This window comes from Vombatus ursinus, unplaced genomic scaffold (assembly GCF_900497805.2).
Source record: "Vombatus ursinus unplaced genomic scaffold, bare-nosed wombat genome assembly UNPS02014798.1, whole genome shotgun sequence".
Taxonomy (NCBI): domain Eukaryota; kingdom Metazoa; phylum Chordata; class Mammalia; order Diprotodontia; family Vombatidae; genus Vombatus; species Vombatus ursinus.
The window spans coordinates 8,907,513-8,928,169 of record NW_020954576.1 but is presented as its reverse complement, the minus strand read 5'-3'; the positions used below and the strand labels follow the sequence as shown (position 1 = coordinate 8,928,169).

Below are 20,657 nucleotides of genomic sequence, written 5' to 3'. Positions count from 1 at the left end.
GTGGTAGAATATTATGAATAGTATTTTTGCCTCATAACACTAGAAAGCTGTCAAAGCAAAACATCTATAGAAAGTTTGGCATGAGACCCTAGCTCAGTCACACTATTTCAGAAATATTCTGTCTGGAGGACACAAACAGAAAGTGTAACCTTTTTTGTGTTTCTATAATTGTAAACATCAGTAATAGGATCTGAATATGATAGTTCCTCTAACGCTTTTGAGTCCTCAGTGTGCTATAGATGGATTTTAAAATGGCACTTAAAAAGAAGTTTGGAAGAGCAGTTGGTTCAGACGCTCTGAGGCAATCTGTGCTGAAGGCAATGTAATATTGAAGGTGTTGAGGGGTTATTTTACAAGATGACTTAGGGAAGGGAAACTCTCAGACAAAGCAATCAGAAAAATCACGGGCAATGTATTGTCATCAGTCTTCTTTTTTAAGTATCAATAACTGCTAACCCATATACCTATTTTCTCTTTTTAGAAAATCATTATGGGAATGATCTAAAAATATATTGAAGGTATCATCAATTAAGGCGTAAGAAAGAAACAATCAGGCTTTCAAAATCAATTTTCTATAGCAAACCACAGGTTTTTGGTCATAGAAATCACTGAAAGGTACAAAGAATGTGTGATTCTTTGTATTTTTTGATTATCAAATGTATTTTTTGATTATCAAAAAAGAATTTGGCTTGGTAGATCAAAATGCTACCTTAAAAAAAAAACCTCTTCTCCATATGCTTCTCATACATATGCTAAAATCTACAAGGTTTCTTAGTAAAATGAACCAGAGAAATTACTCCGTTCAAGGATTTTTTAGCATCAGATGAGGAATATAACAGGTGGATAAAATCTCTCAAGATGTTCACTTCTCCAATGGAATATGTCCTAGGCAAGGTCCAAATGGAAAAGGGATTACTTTTACATGGCAGGGTGACCCACATGTTCTTTGTGGATGATATTGTGTTAATCAAATCAAGCTCCAAAACATTACAGGGTCTCATTAGTGAGATACTTGTTTACTCGAGATTAGTCTAATAATCCGTCAAGAAAAATTTAAGTGGCTAAGGATGAAAAACGTCTGTTGTCCAGATTACAGATTGGATGGTCGGTCCATTGAGTCCCAGATATATCAGTATCTGTGAAGGCACCACAACTGAATGGTTAATTGGGCCCAAAGTACAAGAAAAAGTCGAGAGCAGGATGTATTTAATTTGGGAAATTATGTAGTGCTTTGAACAAACTCAAACTGGCCCCTCACACAAAAAGTCAGCTTAAAAAACAAAACACATAAATGTACTATTAATGATTCTGTAGGATTGTGAATCTTAAAATATTACAATTTCTGAAGAGCCAAAGTTGCCAGTGTCCCAAAGTTCAACTTAACCTGTGCATTTTGGGCACAGGTAGGTTAAAATATATTTCTGCTGGGGAAGTATATATAAGAAGTAAAATCATTGTGGAAGTGTATAATTAGAAGATATGAGCTGGTGGGGCTGGTCATAGTGCAAGTGCTACAGATAAGGGATGGACCACTTAATCGGTATACCTAATATCTACAAAATAGAAAGATACTTAGAATGAGGCTTCTAGTATTTTGAGTAGGTCCTTTGTAGAGGAGCTCTGGGAGAAGATGGGGGAAAAAAAAGTCAAGGATGATAAGATACGGATGAGTTGCTATTTATATGGATGGAGGAAATAGCTACATTGTTAAGATCACAGATTCATTTAAGTAGTAAAATATTAATGCATTCCTGCAGCAATTCCACAAAAATCTGGTTGGGTAAATATTTAATGAACTGTGAGATACAGTGAAGTAGACTTCCTGGTCAGGTAACCAACAAGACGAAGTACTAGACACTTTCACCGATCCTTATGACCTCTCAAAAATGGAAATTATATTCAAGAGATAAAGCAGTTTAGCTTTCTCCAGACACCAGACCGCTTTCTCTAAGACACCAAGAGCTTTAGGTAATAATGCTTGTTTACTCAAGAAATTAAGGATTAAGCTTCTTTCTTAAACCTTAATATTCTCCCTCACTGTTCCCACCAGGTACCATGGTCTGGCAAGGCTGCAGAAGCTGATCCATGGTCTTGCAACAGAACTAAACTCTGCACACGTGTGCGTGCATGCACACACATACACATTTGCACATGCGCACGCGTGCGCGCGCACACACACACACACACACTCCTTTTCCTCCTTCCCACAGAAAATCGAAAGGCAGAAGCTTACTCTAGTAGGTTTGCAGCATGGTGTTGCTCTGTGCTGCAACAAAGCTCAGCCAGAGAACTGGGGCAGGATGCCAATGTGTGTGATATATCACTTAGACTGAGGGAAAGGGCCTAGCATTGATCTGGGGCCATCTCTGTCCCCCTAGAAGTTACTTGGGGCAGAGACTGAGGCCAGTAAACCATAAATTACCCAGTAGGGGCAGATGCTGAGACAGATTTAAGGTCTTCCTTTGGGGTAACAGTCATCAAAAAGGAAGAGTAAGAAAGTGAGAAATAAGAAAAAAAAAAGAAATTACCAAAGACCTTGAACATAAGCAGATGAACCAAAAGGGAAGATGAGAAGATGGCCTCCAGATCAGTTAACTGAGTCTAAATTTCTTTCATTAAATATTGCAAGTCAGAGGAAAATGAATCAATACCTGATGAGGCAGAGAACCCTGTGGATTACCAAGAGAACATGGAACTATAGCTGCATGTTCCCATATGGTATAAAAGAGAAGTAAGAATTGTGGAAAAAGAATTTATGGCCTGTACAATAGAAATAATTGACAGAAGAGAAAAAACTTGAATACACAGTAGAAAACTATTTAAAAAAAATGAGAGAACAGCTGACTGGGAATACAAATACATAGAAGTGAAGGATGATCTGGGAACAGAGAAGCAAAAAACCCCAATAACCTTAAAACGAAGATTGCAAAGGGGATGAACAAACACGAGATACACTCTTTGATATCAAGTTACTATTTAATTGGGAGTATTATAAATCACCTTGTGAACTTGATTACTTTGTAAAAGTCAGCTCTTAGTGTGTAGTTGATTTAAATCATTCAGTAACTTCTAAAAATTATTGACATAGGAGCTAAGGTGCTAAGGCAACTATATAAAAACTTGAGCCAAAATAGTGAAAAAAAAAATTACGTAATTATGGTACTTAAGATTGGTGGTGGCTATTAGGATTATTGAGTTTCCTTATTCAGTGCTTAGTTTTATTTGTTAAATATTTTAGAAAAATTCATGAAAAGTTAATAAAATTAATGTGTTTTTGGTTTTTGTTTTTTTTTTGCTTAAATGATTTAATATGCAAGGAATGATTTTTCCTCGGGAATAACTGATTTTGTAATTTTTTTTTTACTTAGAACTTCTTGGATCAGATTATTGACAAGATTTTTGAAGCAGGGTTCGTTAATAACCAAGCATCCATAAAATATTTAATAGAATGGATTATTATATTGATTCTTCATAAATTTCCTCAGTTTCTTCCAAAGTTCTGGAATTGTTTTTGTTATGTAAGTAAATGGCAGTTTTCATGTTTTGCTTAAAAAAGAGTTTTACTCACTTAGTGGATCCATGTTTCATATTCCATAGCAAAATGTTTGATGAACTCAGCTTTGAATCTGATGTACTACTTTATGAGTAAGTAAATGAAAGGTATGAAAAAGAGAATAGTAGTAGAGTTAACCTGTTGTGTTACCATTTAGTCTTGGTCTTACCAGTTAATATTTACAAAACAAAAATCTGAAAAAAGCTTTTTTAAATATTAATTAGCAATCAGAATAGATTGGGTACTACATCTATATCTACATCTATGTATCTATACAGACACATATATAATTTATACACCCACATATCAGACAAACCCTTTGATTTGTTATTATGACATATTTAAATTATTGAAGGCTTTTATGTAAAGATTAGAGAGGCAATGTCCCAGCCATCCTTGGTCATGAAACCTGGGTCCAAGTCCTGCCTCTGACATGTGCTAGACTCCCCCAAATACAAAGATTAGTTCTAGAATTTATAATTGAAGAACTCAGAAAAACAGTGAAAAATATTCCTAAAATATCTGTCTTATGTTTGTTATGAACATTTTTGTGTTGATTCCCTTATGTCCTTCAGTCTTTGACTATTCCAAAATGCAGCAACTTTGTAATCTGTCCACCTGTCTATAGTCATCCCCTTCCAATCCATTTTACATACTACCACCATTGCCTTCTTCATCTTTTTAAAATACTTCTTTACATCTCTTTATTGCCCCCAAACCTTTAATAACTATCCCCTCCATTGCACCTCGTAAAGGTCCTATGGCCCAGCAGAGCAATCAAGTTCCTCTATAGTCGCAGTCAAATAGAACTTTACATCTTTGCTTTCCCCTGCTCCCCTATTGGAATCTTCTGCTTTTTGTGGATACAGCCCATGCTTTCCTACATTTGGTCTTTGATTCCTTCCATTCCCTTCTTCCAGAATAGACAACTCTGCTCCTTTGCCTCCATGCAAAACCCTACCTTTGTTTAATTGATTGATTTAAGTTACTTTTCCTGTGTGAAAACTTCCTCAGACCATTCTATTCCACAGTGACTTAGCATTCTCTTTTTGATCACTTATTTGATGGCATATGCTATTTATATTGTAACTCTTGTGTTAGTATCTTTAACTTTTCATGATTTTATAACCTTGTCTCCCTAACTAGAATATGAACTTCTCAAGGTTAGGGATCATGTCATATGCTTAATTATTTTATATCCTTTATAGTGCTTTTACTGAATAAATACTAGCTCAATGCTAATTGTTTGATTCGTTTTCTCTAGGGTGAAGAAAAACTCAAAATGAGTGTTTGTACATTTTTATCAGTTTTGTCACATTTGGATATCATTATTCAGAATATATCTGAGATGGTAAGTTTAAAATGTTTAGAGTAAAAAAATACACATCTTACATGTAGATCATCAATTTTTAAATATTTGTAGTAATTTCCTTGAAACATAGAATACTTGGTATTCTCTTAATTTTACCATCTTCCCTACTACAATATATGTGTATATATATATATATGTGTATATATATATATATATTTCCTCCTTTTTAAGAAAAAGTTAGATAAAAATCTGAATTTGTAGATAAAGTACATTACTTGTAGATTATCAAAAACCATTGCTTGTCGTTTTTATTTTTAGTCCAAATTCTCCCTCTTTTATTCCTCTCCCACCCAATATGATACGTACTGTACATGTAAAGTGATACAAGACATATTTACACATTAGCCATGTTCCAAATAAATCAGTAAATAAATAAAAGCAAGAAAAAGAAAGGAGGAAAAAAATATACTTCAGTATGCCCCTTGAGTCTATCAGCTCTCTATCTGGAGGTGGATAGTATGTTTCATCCTAAGTTATTTGGAGTTATGGTGGACCATTATGTTGATCAGAGTTACTAACTCTTTCATAGTTGATATCTTTGTAATATTGCTATTATCGTGTATATTGTTCTCTTGGTTCTGCTCATTTTTATTTTGCATGACTTCATGTCAGTCTTCACAGGTTTCTCTGAAATCATCTCCCTTGTCATTTCTTATAGCACAATAGTATTGTATCATATTCATATATCACAACTTGTTCAGCCGTTTAGCCACCACAAAAAGAGCTGCTACAAATATTTGTGTACATATGGGTCCTTTTCATTTTTCTTTGATCTTTTTTTGATGCAGACCTAGTCTGCATTGGTCAGAGGGTATGCACAGTTTTATAGCCCTTTGGACATATTTCTAGAATGCTTGGAGCAGTTCACAACTCCATGAACAGTGCTTTAAGTATACCTGTTTTCCCATATCCGCTCCAGTATGGATATCTGTTATGCATTATCTATTACCATACAAAGATATCAACTATGAAAGATTTAGTAACAGATCAAGGATTTGAATGTCATCCCTTTGATTCCAAGTCTAAGTATTCTTTCCATTAGAAATCTAAAGTTCATCTTTCACATGAAAGCCCTTCAGATATTTGAAAGATGGTTTTTAGGGTCTTTTGTGTCTTCTCTTTATCCTAAATATCTTCATTTAATATACAGCTCTAGGATAGTGTCTTGGGATCAAAAGAAGGCAAAAATATGCAATTTTTTAAGATTTATGTATAATTTGATACTTTCAGTTGTAGAAGTGTTTTCTTTTTTGAGAACAAAGAGGGAAATTTGCTTAGAACAGCAATAATCATTTTCTTTTCTAAAATGTTTCATACATGCCTGCTAAAACCAACCAAATATTTTGGCATTCAAGTAAAAAAAGTTTTTTTTTTTCTTAATTAGTTCCAGAAATTGAGAGCATTGTTATTTTCATTTGCAAGGAATGTGGGCAGAAATTTCGTTCTATTATTTAAAAATTAAGGAGCTGTTACTGTAGTAGACAGAGTTTTGTTGTTTTACTTTGCAATAAATGGCTTCAGTTACTGCCAGCCAATATAAGAACAACTCCCAGATCCACACTCTAGCCACATTATCAACTTAAAATGAACATCAGAAATTGAGCTGAATGTCTTTTTCCTTTTTAAGTCTTCCCCTTTTATCTTTAGTTTCTGTCTTTTGTAGTTTGTTCTATTGATTCTTCCACTATAATGAATCTCAATTTTGCCATTTTCTTTTCATTCCCATTGCCCCATTCCAAACCCCATGTGTGTTTTTTGTACCTAGACCATTACATCATTCCTTTTGCTGCCCACCTGGACTATGTCTAGCAGATACCACCTCCAAACTTAGACCATACCCTAAAGAATTGATCTTCTTCCTCTAAAGTCAGTTTGGTCCATCAGAATTTTTCCTACCACCCTATCCTATCTCCTACTCTTCAGAACTGACGTGGTCATTTAACTACTAAGTCTTAGCTGTTGGTGCTGTTCTTTGCATTCTGTGCCCTGTGGTCTTTCCTCTAGTCAAGCAATTGTACTTAGTATTTTCCTTACTTATTTTGCTGTCTCCCATGTATATTACACATAACCATTGGTGGTACCATTCACCTTAGTCTTATAATTTTGAAGATTTCTTCCTCTTGGTAGTCCATATTTCTTTTACCATAAAAAACTTTGCTTTCCTTTTTATGTTTATGGAACCTTATTCTGGTCAATGTAACTAGATGGTCCTTTTTTGTTTCTGTGTGTGTGTGTGTGTGTGTGTGTGTGTATGTGTGTATGTATGTATGTATGTTAACCACTCAGATACTTATTTCTAAATGTTTTGGTACATCTCCAATAGTGAGTAGACAATGATTTTTTTTTTTTTTACTTTTTTGATGAGGCAGTCGGGTTAAGTGACTTGCCCAGGGTCACACAGCTAGTAAGTGTCAAGTGTTTGAGGCCAGATTTGAACTCAGATCCTCCTGACTCCAATGCTCTATCCACTGCACCACCTATCTGCCACTACAATGATTCTTGATACATATTGATGAATGACTGAAAAAAGGAACCTAATGCCATTTTAAATGTGCTGACCAAGTGATTTATCTCCTCAACTATCTTGTCAGTACAAATTCCCCCAAACTATTAGCAACTTATGTTTGACTTTTAAGATAGATCTAGGCCAGTAAAGATTTCCACCTGGCAGGAACATCTGAGGAGCTACTTTAATAAGTAACAACAACAACAACAAAAAATCGACATACTTTTATTTAAAAGTTTGGCTCTTGTAGTTTCCACATTTAAATAAAACAAGCTCTTCCTGAATAGTTGCTAACTCTGCCTAACAATATTCTTCTCACTATTCTAAAGTAAACCTTGTGATTTAAAAATAAGGAAAACTCAATTAGTATGTAAATGGGAAATTTTGGTCTTATGTAAGAAAATGAGCATTACCTACTGGATAGTATACATCATCTGGCATGCAAAACTCTCCTTCCTTAAAATCTGTGATCTAGTCAAATTGGCCTTCTCTGTCTTCTTCAGCTATGGTGCTCTTACCTCCTATTTCTGAGCCTCTGCACTGCTTTTAACTCTGTACTACTTGTCTTTTTCATTAGAATGTAAGCTTCTTTTGAGTAGGTGTTGTTTCATTCTTTGTACTTTTATCCCTAATGCCTAGTGCAGTGCTTGCCATATAGTAGGCACTTAATAAATACTTGCTGATTGATCAAGATTCTGATATTCAAGTATCATTTTTACCACTGAGTCATTATGTAATCTATAAAAGACAGCTTTCTACATTTCAGTTTCCTTTCCAGACCCTCTAGTGACCTCATAGGGATGTTAAAATATAAATAGAAAATACATTTACTGAGCACTTAATGTGTGAAAAGCACACTGTATCAGATATTAAGAAAGAGACCTAATTTAGGCAAAAGGATCCCTGCCTTCAGACAATCTACTATTTAAGTGTTTTTAATTTATCAGGCATAGGATCTACGTAAAGCCTGTGATTGTGGTATTATTGTAATGGAAAAATCTCTTGGGTGCTTTTCTAGAGTAGGGTTTAGGATACATAGTTAGTAGAGCTTTATTTTTTAATTTAATTTTCTTAATAGTCATTTTTTTTTTCTTACAGACTAGTATAATTTTACAAGATTAGTAGGCAATGGTGTCAGTTTCTGTGATGGGCGAATAGTCTTTGAGTTTACTGAAATAGGATATGAAAAAGCTAAATTGCCTTGTTATTTTTCTTAATACATCTTAATTTCCTGCCACCTCCTTAGTGTTGAGTCCAAGTTGATTAAAGAAGACATAGTAGCTAAAACATCAGTAATGATTTAGCTCTTTAAGTGGTATCCTACTTGGTAAATACTTGTAATTTTGTGACTTGGATAGCTCTTAAAGGATATTCCAACTTGTAGTTAGAGAAAAGGTGATAGGAATAGTTGAAACTCAACTTTAACAAACACTTTAGTGACCTTGGGCAAATCATTCTAATTCTTTGGGCCCCATCTGGAGAATGAAGGGGCTGAATTAGTTGAATTTTTAAGATTCCATCCAGTTAATGCCGCATGAGTCTAAGGTATTTCAGTTAATCAGTAAGCATTTATTAATTAAGCTCCTTATATGGGCAAGGCACTGTGTTAAGTCCTGGGGATACATAGAAAAGCAAAAAACAGTCCTTGCCCTAGAGGAGCTCACAGTCATTATAATGGGGGAGACAATATGTATAGACATGCTTACTTACATACATGATAAAAGGAAATAATCCAGGGCAGGGGTACTAGAATTTAGTCCAAAATAGCCTAAGTACTAAAGTGTTTGTTTGTTTTTTTAAAGCATTAAATAACCTAGGAGTTGAGAGAACATTTTTTTCCCTCTCAAGATGCAAATGTAAAAACACCTAATCTAAAAAGAAGTGGTTGCATTGGTTTGTTAATTTTTTTGAGTCCTAATCGAAAGTATGTTATTATGATTACTACTTATTTGTACCTAACTCCTTATTCATTATAGGTTTTTGACGTAGGTGGTATGAGTGTTTTTATTCCCACTTTATTGATAAGGAAACTGAGGCACAGAGAGCTTAAGTGACTTGACTTGTACTCAGCCACTAAACACCAAACCCACATCCTTTTATTTCAAGTCCTGTTCCCCTTTTACTAATATGGACTCACTATCATTCCTTAACTTTTTTGCTCAGCTGGTAACAGATAATGATTTGTGTCTAAATTTGAAGATTCTCTTTGTCCTTTCTTCTAGAAACCAGTTCTAAAACAAGCTCTTACTGTCGTACTCCAGTGGTGTTTCAACCATAATTTTAGTGTTCGACTGTATGCTTTATTAGCCCTTAAGAAAATCTGGGCTATGTGCAAAGCTTTGCACGTAGAGGAGTTTGATGCTTTGACTGCTGTTATAGAATCCAGCCTTCATCAAGTAGAAAACATGCATGGAGCAGGGTATGTAAAATTTTATAATTAATGCTCTGTTTATTTCTGTTATGGTTAAGCTATAAAATGATATTGTTCCTCTAATATTTTTGCCAGATTGTAGCTGTTAGGTTTTCCTTTATTTTAATGTTGTGTTAGATAGACTATGGAGCTACTAAAGCCACTTAGTAAATTCTAATCTGTCCAGTTTAATGGTAATTTTATTTACATTGAGCCTGATTTTTAACTTTTGTTAATTTTATATTTCTAAACCTTTTATTCTTGTATCATTTTTTTATGTATTTTCAGAAAGAATTAGTATGAGATTTATGCAAAGGTAATAACCAATTTCAGTCTTTTTGGTACAAAATACCATGTTGCAGGTCTGGAACAAAAGGATCTGTAGGAGATTTATTTTGGTTGTATGTGTTAGACTTTCCTTCAATAAATTATAAGCTTATTTGAGGTGCTGCTAAATATTTGTTGATTGGTTATAGAAATAATAAGAATTCGAGCAAATGCTTGTCATCATATCATAAGATTTAGAGATAAATAGGGATCTTGGAAATCATTGAATCTAACTGATTCATTTTGCAGATGAGGAAACTGATACTCAAATAGATAAAGCAGCTTGTCACAGAGTGAGAATTCAGACCTAAATCTTCTGACTCCAATTCTAGTCCTGCTTTTACTGTGCTTGTTTCTCTCTCTACATCAGTGGAGTGAGTAGGCTTCCTAAGTCTTCATTTATAATTAGCTTGAGAATGCTGAAAGACTTATTAATTTCCAGAGGCTTGGGAAATGAATATAGCCTATTATTAAAAGTGCTGATTATTTATAGTTAAGGTATTAAAAAAAACAGCTTGGCATAGTAGATAGAGAGCTAGTCTTGGAGTCAAGGAGATCACATTTCTGGTGTGTGACTATGAGCAAGTCACAACCTTTATATCCTTCAAACAGCTAAGACTAAATTACAGAAAGAGGGCTGATCTGTATTTGTGAAGGAAGTTCTTCATCTAGATTTCCCTGGGTGCAGGAAGGAAAGCGTGTATGTGTGTGTGTGTGTGTGTGTGTGTGTGTGTGTGTGTGTGTGTGTAGCATGTATATACCTCATCAACAACAAAAACAACAATAATTTACATTTATGTAGTGCTTTTACATGAGAATTTGAAGGAATATATTTTATTAGCACTTGAAACATAAGTAGCTGATAGGAAATTTGAAATTATGTGAATTATGTGAACTAGTGATGTAATAGTATTTACAGTTTTAATCATCAGAAAGGAAAGTATTTCAGGCAGTCAGTCAGTAAACATTTATTAAGCATCTACTATGTGCCAGGCACTATGCTAAGTGTAAGGGATACAAAGACAGGCAAAAGACAATCCCTTTTCTCAAGGACCTTACCGTATAGTGGGGGAGACAACAAGGAAACAAGGGGTGAAAAAATGGCAGAAGGCATTTGGGTGAAACCTGAGATAAGGAAGAGGGGAGAAGATCTTCTTTTAAAAAGAACTGCAGTTTGTAGGATAAGTATGAAATAATTGAGAGAGAATGCACTAAAATTAAGAGGGGTTGGGAAAGGCTTCCTATAGTAGATGGGATATTAGTTGGGACTTAAAAGAAGCCAGAGAAGGCAATAGAGAGGTGAGGAGGAGGGGGACATGATTCTGGGCATGAGGGACATCCAGAGAAAATGCTCACGGTTGAGAAATGGAGTCTGTTAAAACAGCAAGAAGTCCAGTGTTACTTATTGAAGAGTACATGGGAGGCAGAGTTCTGTTCTATAAGGTATAAGAAGACTGGAAGGATTGGGGAAGGGGTACAGGTTTTGAAATGCTTAGAACACCAAAACAAGATTTATAGTTGATCCTGGAGGTGATATGGAGCCACTGAAATGTGTAGCTTTAATAGCTGAATGGAGAAAAACTTGTGGCAGTCAGATCAACCAGGATGCTATTGCTGAAGTCCAGCTGTGAGGTGGTTGGACACTGCATGAGGGGTGGTAACAGTGTCAGAGTAGAGAAGGCAGTATATGCAGGATATGTTAAGAAGGTAAAATCAACAGGCCTTAGCAACAGGTGGGTTAGAGTAAGGGGTCAAGGATGACTCCTAGGTTGTAAGCCTGAATGGCTGGGAGGCTGGTGGAATCTTCAGTAGTAATGGGGAACTTAGAAAGTTAGAAGTCAAAAAGAGGGTAGAGTTTGTGATGGTAATGATGATAAGTTCAGTTTTGGACATGCTGAGTTTAAGACATCCATTTTGAGGTGTTTAATAAGCAGTTGGAGATGTGAGGCTGCAAGTCTTCAGCGAAGTTAGAGTTGTGTAAGTAGATTTGAAAACTATCTGTTTATAGAAGATAATTGAATTCAATAGGACATCTGATGAGATCACTAAGTGAAATAGTTTGGAGGGAGAAGAGTAGAGATTAAGGCCCAGGACTGAGCCCTGTGGGACACCCAACAGCCAAGATTAGTGAGTGTGGCTTGGATGAGGATCCAGCAAAGGAGACTGAGAAGAAGCAGTCCATTAAGTAACAGAAGAACAGGAGCTAGTAATGTCATGAAAACCTAGTAAGAAGAGGCTGTCAAGGAGAAGAGTATGATAACAGTGTGAAAGGCTACAGAAAAGATAAGGATGAAGAGTGAGGAAAGGCCATTCATTGGTTTTGACAATTAAAAGATTGTTAGTAATTTTAGAGAGATCAGTTTTAGTTGAATGAAGTCAGAGGATAGACTTCAGAGGAGAATTAAGAAGAATCAGAGGAAAGAAAGTAGAGGCATCTCTTGCAGGCAGCTTTCACAAGGAGGTTAGCCACAAAAGAGAGAAGAGAGCTAGGGACAATAGCCATTAGTGGTTGGGAAGGATGGACTGAGTGAGGGACTTTTGAGAATGAGGAAGATGTGAGCATGTGTATAGGCAATAGGGAAGCATATAGTAGACAGAGAGATTGAAAATAATTGAGAGGGACCAGTCTGCTGGTGGTGATTGTATAGAATGGGATCACTTATGCATGTACAATGGTTGGCCTTGGCAAGGAGAAGAGCCAACTGTTCAGTGTGAGAAAGGGGTGAAAAAATGGCAGAAGGCATTTGGGTGAAACCTGAGATAAGGAAGAGAGGAGAAGATCTTTCTTCTTTTAAAAGAAATGTCTTTCTCCTTTTTCAACAACAAAAAAAGTGAATGTCCTCGATTTTTATATGAAACAAGTTTCTCAGCCAAGAGAATCAGGGAGGGGGAGAGGTTTTTGGAGGATAAAAGGTTTTGGAAGAGCTCTTGTGATGGGTGGAATACTAAGTTAATTAAGGAAGTATAAAAGGATTTCCTTGCTTCACTGAGGACCTAGTTGAAGTTACACAGCATAAATTTGTGGTGGACTCCTTCAGCAGGGTTTAATCTTTATCCAGCTTCACTCAGTAGCACATGTGTAGGAGCAGATGCAGCCAGTGATGAGAGTGATTCAAAGAATCAGTCAGTACCTGGTACTGGTACATTGGTACATTGTACTTGGACCTTATTATCTTAGCATTCTACAGAAATGCATTCACTGAGTGAGGACTGATTTTGTCTAAAAAATGGCCATTTGAACAATATTTCTGACTTTTACAAAACCATGCTTGAAAACAGTGACCATTATTGGTGCCCACTGTCCCTTTTATCATATCGTAAATAACTCGTTTAATTTAGTACCATGAAAAAATTGTCCTTTAAGACAAATTTCTTTGCTCACCTTATCACTTATTTATAAGACTTTATAAATTAAATTATCTCCCTTAGCTATTAGGAAATAGGTAAGTTTAGCACTTAATTGCAGTAATTTATCATTTACATTACCTGCTCAGATCTATTTCTGTGCACCTTTCCTTTGCCTTTGTTTAATTTTTCTTTTAATTGATTTATTTTGTATTTTATTAAGCGTTTTTCGATTTTTTTTGGAAGTGAGCCTATAAATCCTAAATAAATGATTTGCTTGACATCCCCCTAACAAGGAAATCAAAGAACTAGAACGTGTTCTCTTGCAAATAAGGTTTCATTATATTTCAGCATTTTTGGTTATACTGGCTAGTCCAATTTAGAACTCAGAAGGAACAAATAAACATTTGCTCCATATAATTCCAGTTTTTCTTAATAAAAAACTTATGGTGGACAATTAGTCATCTTTATGTACAAAAGATAGTATAAATATCTAAGATTCTTAGTTTTCCAACTGTGATTAACTAAGCCAAGCTCTGATAAAAGAGGATTTTTGCTATTTCTTAGGTGTTTTTTTTTTAATATGTAATTATATTAGCTTATTATTTGCTTTTGAACTATCTGGTATAGTGCAAAGAAGAGCACTGAATTTGGAGTTAGAGGCTGCCAGTATAAAACCTGGTTCTGCCCCTAAGAGTACTACTACCTGCATGACTTTGTGAAGTCACTTCACTGCTTGATCATTTTTCTCATTTGTAAAATGAGGATTTGCTCTAAGTGACCCCTAAATCCTTCCAGCTTGCAAATCTGTGATCTGTTCTCTTTTTCCCACTCCCACTTGGAATGTATTTTGTGAAAACTGGTAAGCTTATTTTCACATGTAGATTTAGATAAACTTTATATGATAAGGCCAATTAGATCTGTGAACAAGTAGATAAAGATAAAAGTTGACTTTTAAAAATTATATTTGTTCCAAAATTTCCAGTTTTTTCTTTCTCTTTGGTGGTCGTGATAGGGGTTAAAGCTGAGTAGGAGCATTTGGGGTAGCTGGGCCTTTACATATTGAGTCACAGAAAAAAAAAATTGAGTATTAGTGATATAACAGAATTTGTAATTCTGTATTTATTTTCCAGTTTTCAAGAATATTAGACATAGCCAAATTATTATAGTCATTTTACTAATATAATCATTTAATTGGTCATGAAGCTGATGGTAAGTTTCTAGCTATCTATGTCTTGACTTCTCAAAACTGCCATTTTTACTCACATTCTTAATTTTAAGAAACAAGGTACTTAGTCATCTGACAATAAGTCTTCATTTATTCTCTTCAGATGTGTGATACTGAGTGCCCAAGTAAAAATTTTCAGTGTATTATTGAAAAAATTTTCAGTTCATTACTTCCAGATATGTCAGCTGGAATCTGTCCTGTTCTTTTAAAATGATCTCTTGCTTATTGTGAAATTGTTTCTTGTAGTAGTAGTTTTTTCACCCTTTTTTGATTCTTATTACTTTTAATTGGAGATAGGTCTGAGGATTGTTAGAGAAAGTTGATTGCCATACTAGGGGACCTAGATTCTTTTGTTAGCATAACTGCTGACTCATCTATGACCTTGAAAATGGAATTTCATTTTTTTGGTCTTATTTCCTTTTCAGGAGTGTTGTAAGATTGAATAAAATGTATTTAAAAGATTTTTTAATTGTCTTGGAGAAATATGCTATATAACTAAAGTTAGAATGACAAAGTTTCAGTTTCCTTTTAAAATATGTAGTAGCTCTTTAAGCTATCTAATTGATTTTTTCCCCTCTAATTAGAGTTGTAAAACTCAACTATCTCTCACAGTATCACATATATATGTATATATTTTTTTTGATTCTCAGGAATGCCAAAAAAAATTGGCAAAGAATTCAAGAGCATTTCTTTTTTGCAACATTTCATCCACTTAAGGATTATAGCCTAGAGGTAAGCATAGAATAGCATTCTAAAATTTTATTTGCTGTGCTCTTAACACTAACATTTTCTTCTTTTGTTGTCATGATTATTGAGGGGAAATAGGTTAAATTTTTTCCCCCCTGTTTACAAGCATCATCTTAGATTTTAAAGTTCTGTTAACCTTATTTCTTGTCATTTTGTAGATGACTTGCTTGCACATCACTCTTTAGTAGAGAAAATTGGCTAGTTATTTTCAATTTCTGTTTCTTAGGTAGTTTCTGGCTTGTAAATACTGGAAGGGAATATTTAACTCTAAACAGAAATCTGTTCTGACATTAAAAGGAAATGAGTTAAAACATTTGTGCAGGTGAGATTTTGTTGTAATCAAGCCCATTATGATGAAAGAACATAGAGTTCCATCCTTTTTTAAAACTATGCTTCTGTTTCTGGTTGGCTGAAATTCTAGAGCAAAAATTCTGTATAGCAAATTATTTGGTAGTTGTGGAATTTTGTTTATAATTTTAAAAACAGTAACACCCCCCTCCAACATTTTTCTTGAAAACAGACAAATGACAGCACAGTACGAAACATCAGAAAATTATATAAACTATATGACTTTTCTGATTTTGAAAACTGTAATAGTAATACTCTAGTTTTGAATTTTAAACCTCCTGCTTTTATATTTTACTTTAAATAGTTCAAAAGTATCTATAACTTTAAGTATCTAAAAATGCTATTTATTTAATAAGTTTGTAGATTTACATTATTTATTGTTTGCCCATATTTTTAAATTCACCAATATGTGCTAGGGTCTGTACTTTGGATTTTAATTATTGGAAATATTGACCCAATTTTAGTTCTGTTATTAAAAATAGGAAGCATTTATTTAAAAAAAAAACCCAACATTCTCTGCTCTATGTTCTTTCAAGTTCACAATGCTTTGACATCTTTCTGAAGGATTCACTTTATCACTACGTATTAATTGTCTTTTGTCAACATTCTTGTGGCCTGGTAGGATTAAATCCCTTGTTTATCTTTCTTTGACCCTTTTCTCCTACAATCTCATGTTCTTTTCCTTCTCCTTCCATTACTCACATGAATTCAGTAAGTTAAATGTCTATATAATGAGTACTGTTAGATGTCAAAGTATAAAAATGATTCTCTTCTTCCCCCCCACTCCCCAAGAAAAAGAGGAAGGGATATAATGGATGGGGAAATGAAATATAAATAAACTAGTTTTTTATTAAATATTCAAACTAGTTTTTTATTAAATGTTCTCTGTATTTGTTTGTGTTTTAGGACATTTTAAATCTTTTATGTTCTCTGTATTTGTTTGTGTGTTAGGACATTTTAAATCTTAAGTCTTTTGAGGACGGGGGCTGTTTTTATATATCTAAGTTAGTGTTTAGTATTTTGGGTGCTTAATAAATGGTAAATAATAATAATAATTATGCCAAGTAGAACTTCCACAAGTTCAGTACCTGTGAATAATGGCATGTTAAAGCATATGATGGCTTAAATAGTTTGAATTTTACCTATGTAATTTTAAAGCAAATGAGGATTGTATTTGCTAAGTAGAAATGTTACTTTATTAGTCTTTCATATAATACAACAAATTGTTATTAAGAAAATTGTTTTTTCACTGTTGGGTTTTATTTTTCCCCTGTGCAAAGTACCGTTAGTTTTCAGTAATTCAGAAATTTATTGTTTATGTATTATCCGTGACCTTTCCTCTGCTTCTTATTTTGCCATTTCATGGCTTTACTTAGGCCTCTTTCAGAAGGGGAAGAGGAGGAGAAAGACCTTTTTTTATATTATTCATTATGGTAAAAGATTTGGTGAAGAAAGAACTTAAAACTAATAGCTTAACTGAAGCTTTTATATTTACTGCATTAGAAACTTTTAGAAATTGAAAAAAGAAGTTTAAGACATAGTCCTTATCCTCAAGTAATTTATGATGTACTTACAGAGCACAAGACATACATATAGAACATAATTAGAGAATAAATAAGGCTAAAATTGTATATGTTCTATGTGTGTGTATATGTTTATAGTATGCTTATAGTCTGGCATACTATATAGTTAATTAAGTTGACCGTATGGAAATTCATAGAACTATTTATTGTGCCTTCTATTTGTTTGCTTAAGGAAAGAAATTAAAATTTGTGAACAAAATTTGTCTTTTCAGACTATATTTTATACCCTTCCACGCCTTTCAGAACTGGTTGAAGATGAGTGGATCACCATTGGTAAATTCACAAAATTCACTGACATTCCGATAGATTCAGCATTTCAGTGGTACCTTTCTCAAACTGAACTTTGTGAACTAAAACCAAGTGACTGGTCTCAGGAAGATATAGGTAAAATGTGGTTATTTTTGTCTTCTTTTTACTGTTGTTTTGGCTCCATCTTAGTGATTTTAATTAATAAATGTACCTGAATTTTTTTCACCTTACTATATGCCAGTGAATTTTAATCTTCTACTTAGAGAAAAACTATTTAAGGTAGATCTGTGAATTTTAGTAAACAGGGAATCTGTAATGTCACAACCTATAAGTGGAACCCTTCACTGTTCAGTTAAACTCATTGGCTTTTATTTGAAAAATTGTTATAATTTGACATTCATTGAGGGCCTGTAACATGATAAAGTATCAAAGGTAGGTTTAGGAGTAATTCCTACCGTACCATCTAAATTATATAGAGCAGTAAATCAGTAAGTCAAAACAGAAAGTTAACAGCAATGTGAGCAGAGAGACACTGGAACGCATGATAAGACACATTTGTATGTACACAGATGCCTGTATACATACACGTACACATACATATATGTATATGTGTATAAACTTTGTAATCATAAAAATGCTTTATAATGGTAAGTTATATTCAAGAAAGTTCATTTCTGTGGGCTCCTGTCTGAAAGAATGAACTACTTCCTGAAGACTTTTCCAGCTTTGCTTCTTTATTCTAACCTTGCGCGCTAAAATATTATAACAGGACAGTTTAAAGACAATAGACATGTCCTGCTTTAATAAAATCTATATAAAACATTTGAATATAACCTATACAATGGATGATTTATATTTCAAAAGATTCTTTATTGAGCAAAGGGGTCTATTGTGTTCTTAAGTAGCAGATTATCTAAGTATGTTTAAAATGATGATTTATAAGAACCTTTTCCAGGACACATTAAGTAAAGTACACCTGTATTTAGAGGCATGTTGAATTAATGTTAAAAATACAACTCTGATAAACTATTGGTATCTTTTGGTTTAACATAACCTGCATTTCCCAGTGTGCCCCCTCACTTTTCCCTTCCCAGAGATCTGTCCCTTAAAACTAAAAACAAAAAAAGAGGGGAAATGTTAACTTAAGCATTGACTTAAAAAACGAATGAACTAACAAAACATTTAAAAATATATTTTTATTTCGTTACATATTTTCCAATTTTGTGCAAAAAAATTTTTAACATTCATTTTAAAAAATTTTGAGTTCTAAATTCTCTTTCAGTTGCCCTCCCCACACCCTTCCTTGAGAGGACAAGCAAATACATTGATTATACATGTGAAGTCATATAAAACATATTTCCATATTAGCCATGTTGCAAAAGAAAACATCCCCCCAAAAAAGCTTCAAGAAAAATAAATTTTAAAAAGTTATGCTTCAGTCTGCATTCAGAGTTCAGCAGCTCTCTGTCTCTGGAGGGAACTTTGGAATTTTCTTTGAATGTTGTCTTGATCAGAGTAGCTAAGTCACAGTTGCGCATCCTTACAATATTGCTGTAACTGTGAACAATGTTCCCCTGGTTCTTCTGCTCACTTCTCTTTGCATCAGTTTCTGGCCAGGTTTTTTTTTTAAACCACCCTGCTTGTCATTTCTTATAGTATAGTAGTTTTCTGTCACAATCATCTACCACAACTTGTTCAGCCATTCCTCAATTGATGGGCATTTCCTTAATTTCCAGTTCTTTGCAAGCTGCTATATTTTTGTAAAAATAGGTCTTTTTCTATTTATTTATTTTTTTTTAATCTCTTTGCAGTACAGTTTATGCAGTTTGGACATAATTCCAAATTGTTCTCCAGAATGGTCGAACCAGTTCACAACTCTACCAACAGCACAATTAACAAAAGACATAGAAAAAGTTTGATGTTATATATAGTGTGCCACACCCATATTCCCCCCTTTCTTTGCCAAGAAAAAAGTTGGCTTCTTACTCTTTTCTTTAGAGCTAAGCTTGATCATTATAATTTCATGGCTTTCTTTTTCATTTGTTTTATTGTTATTATTTCCTTTTATGTTGTGGTCATTGTGTATGGTTTTTCTGCTTCTGTTTACTTCACTTGTATCAGTTCATAGAAGTATACTCGTACTTCTATGTAGTCATTAGTTTACTGTTTTTTACAATACAGTATTTCATTGCCTAAATCTTCCTCAACTTGTTTAGCCTTTCCCCAGTATAGAGGGACCTACTTTGTGTCGAATTCCTTGCTACTGCAAGAGCTGCTATTTTGATGTATATGCCTCGCAGTGAAATCTCTGAGTCAAAGGGTATGGATGTTTTAGTTATTTTCTTTACATAAAGTCTTCCAGACTGTTTTGCAGTTTTCCTAGAAGTCTTTGTCAATTAGGAGGGTCCTTCTCAGGTAATTTATGTTTTCTGGTTTGTCATACACTGGGTTATTACGTTAAATTAATTTTTATTCTTAATTTTTTAGGCTATTTCATTATTCTTTTTCTTTAAAGCAGTACCAAATGGTTTTGATGATTATTGATTAATAAAATAGTTGGAGGTCTGGAAGTGATATCACCCCTTCAGTTTTCCTTTTAAGAATTATTTTCTTTTATCTTCTTGTTCCTCCAAATATATTTTGTCATTATTTTGTCTAACTATAAAATATACCTATTGGCAAAGCACTAAATACGGACATCAATTTAGGGACTGTTGTCATTGAATATCCTGCCAGTTATTTAAGTTCATTTCTTTAAGGAATAGGTTGTGATTGTATTCATACAAGTATTGAGTATACTCTGTTAAATTGATTCATATATATATTTTTTTCTTGAATGGGACTTACCTTTCAATTATTCCCTTTCATTGCTATATGGAAATGTTCATTTTTTTTGTGGGCTTATTTTGTATATTATTATTTTACTGAAGCTGTTGAGTTAGTTTCTTTGCTGATTTCCTGGGATTTCCTAAGTAAACCATCATATTAT

The 20,657-nt window shown here is 33.9% G+C and overlaps 1 protein-coding gene across 6 annotated transcripts in view; it reads left to right on the top strand.

Annotated features, from left to right (window-relative positions):
• The window catches only part of LOC114049576 (probable methyltransferase TARBP1), a 90,676-nt gene that overhangs the window by 56,534 nt on the left and 13,485 nt on the right, over positions 1-20,657 (top strand). For all 6 annotated transcript variants that reach the window (XM_027870826.1, XM_027870825.1, XM_027870824.1 and 3 more), the window contains 5 exons: positions 3,369-3,518; positions 4,818-4,904; positions 9,654-9,850; positions 15,392-15,473; positions 17,632-17,803. In XM_027870826.1, coding sequence (XP_027726627.1) covers positions 3,369-3,518; positions 4,818-4,904; positions 9,654-9,850; positions 15,392-15,473; positions 17,632-17,803 — 688 coding nt within the window. The remainder of the gene's footprint in view (positions 1-3,368; positions 3,519-4,817; positions 4,905-9,653; positions 9,851-15,391; positions 15,474-17,631; positions 17,804-20,657) is intronic.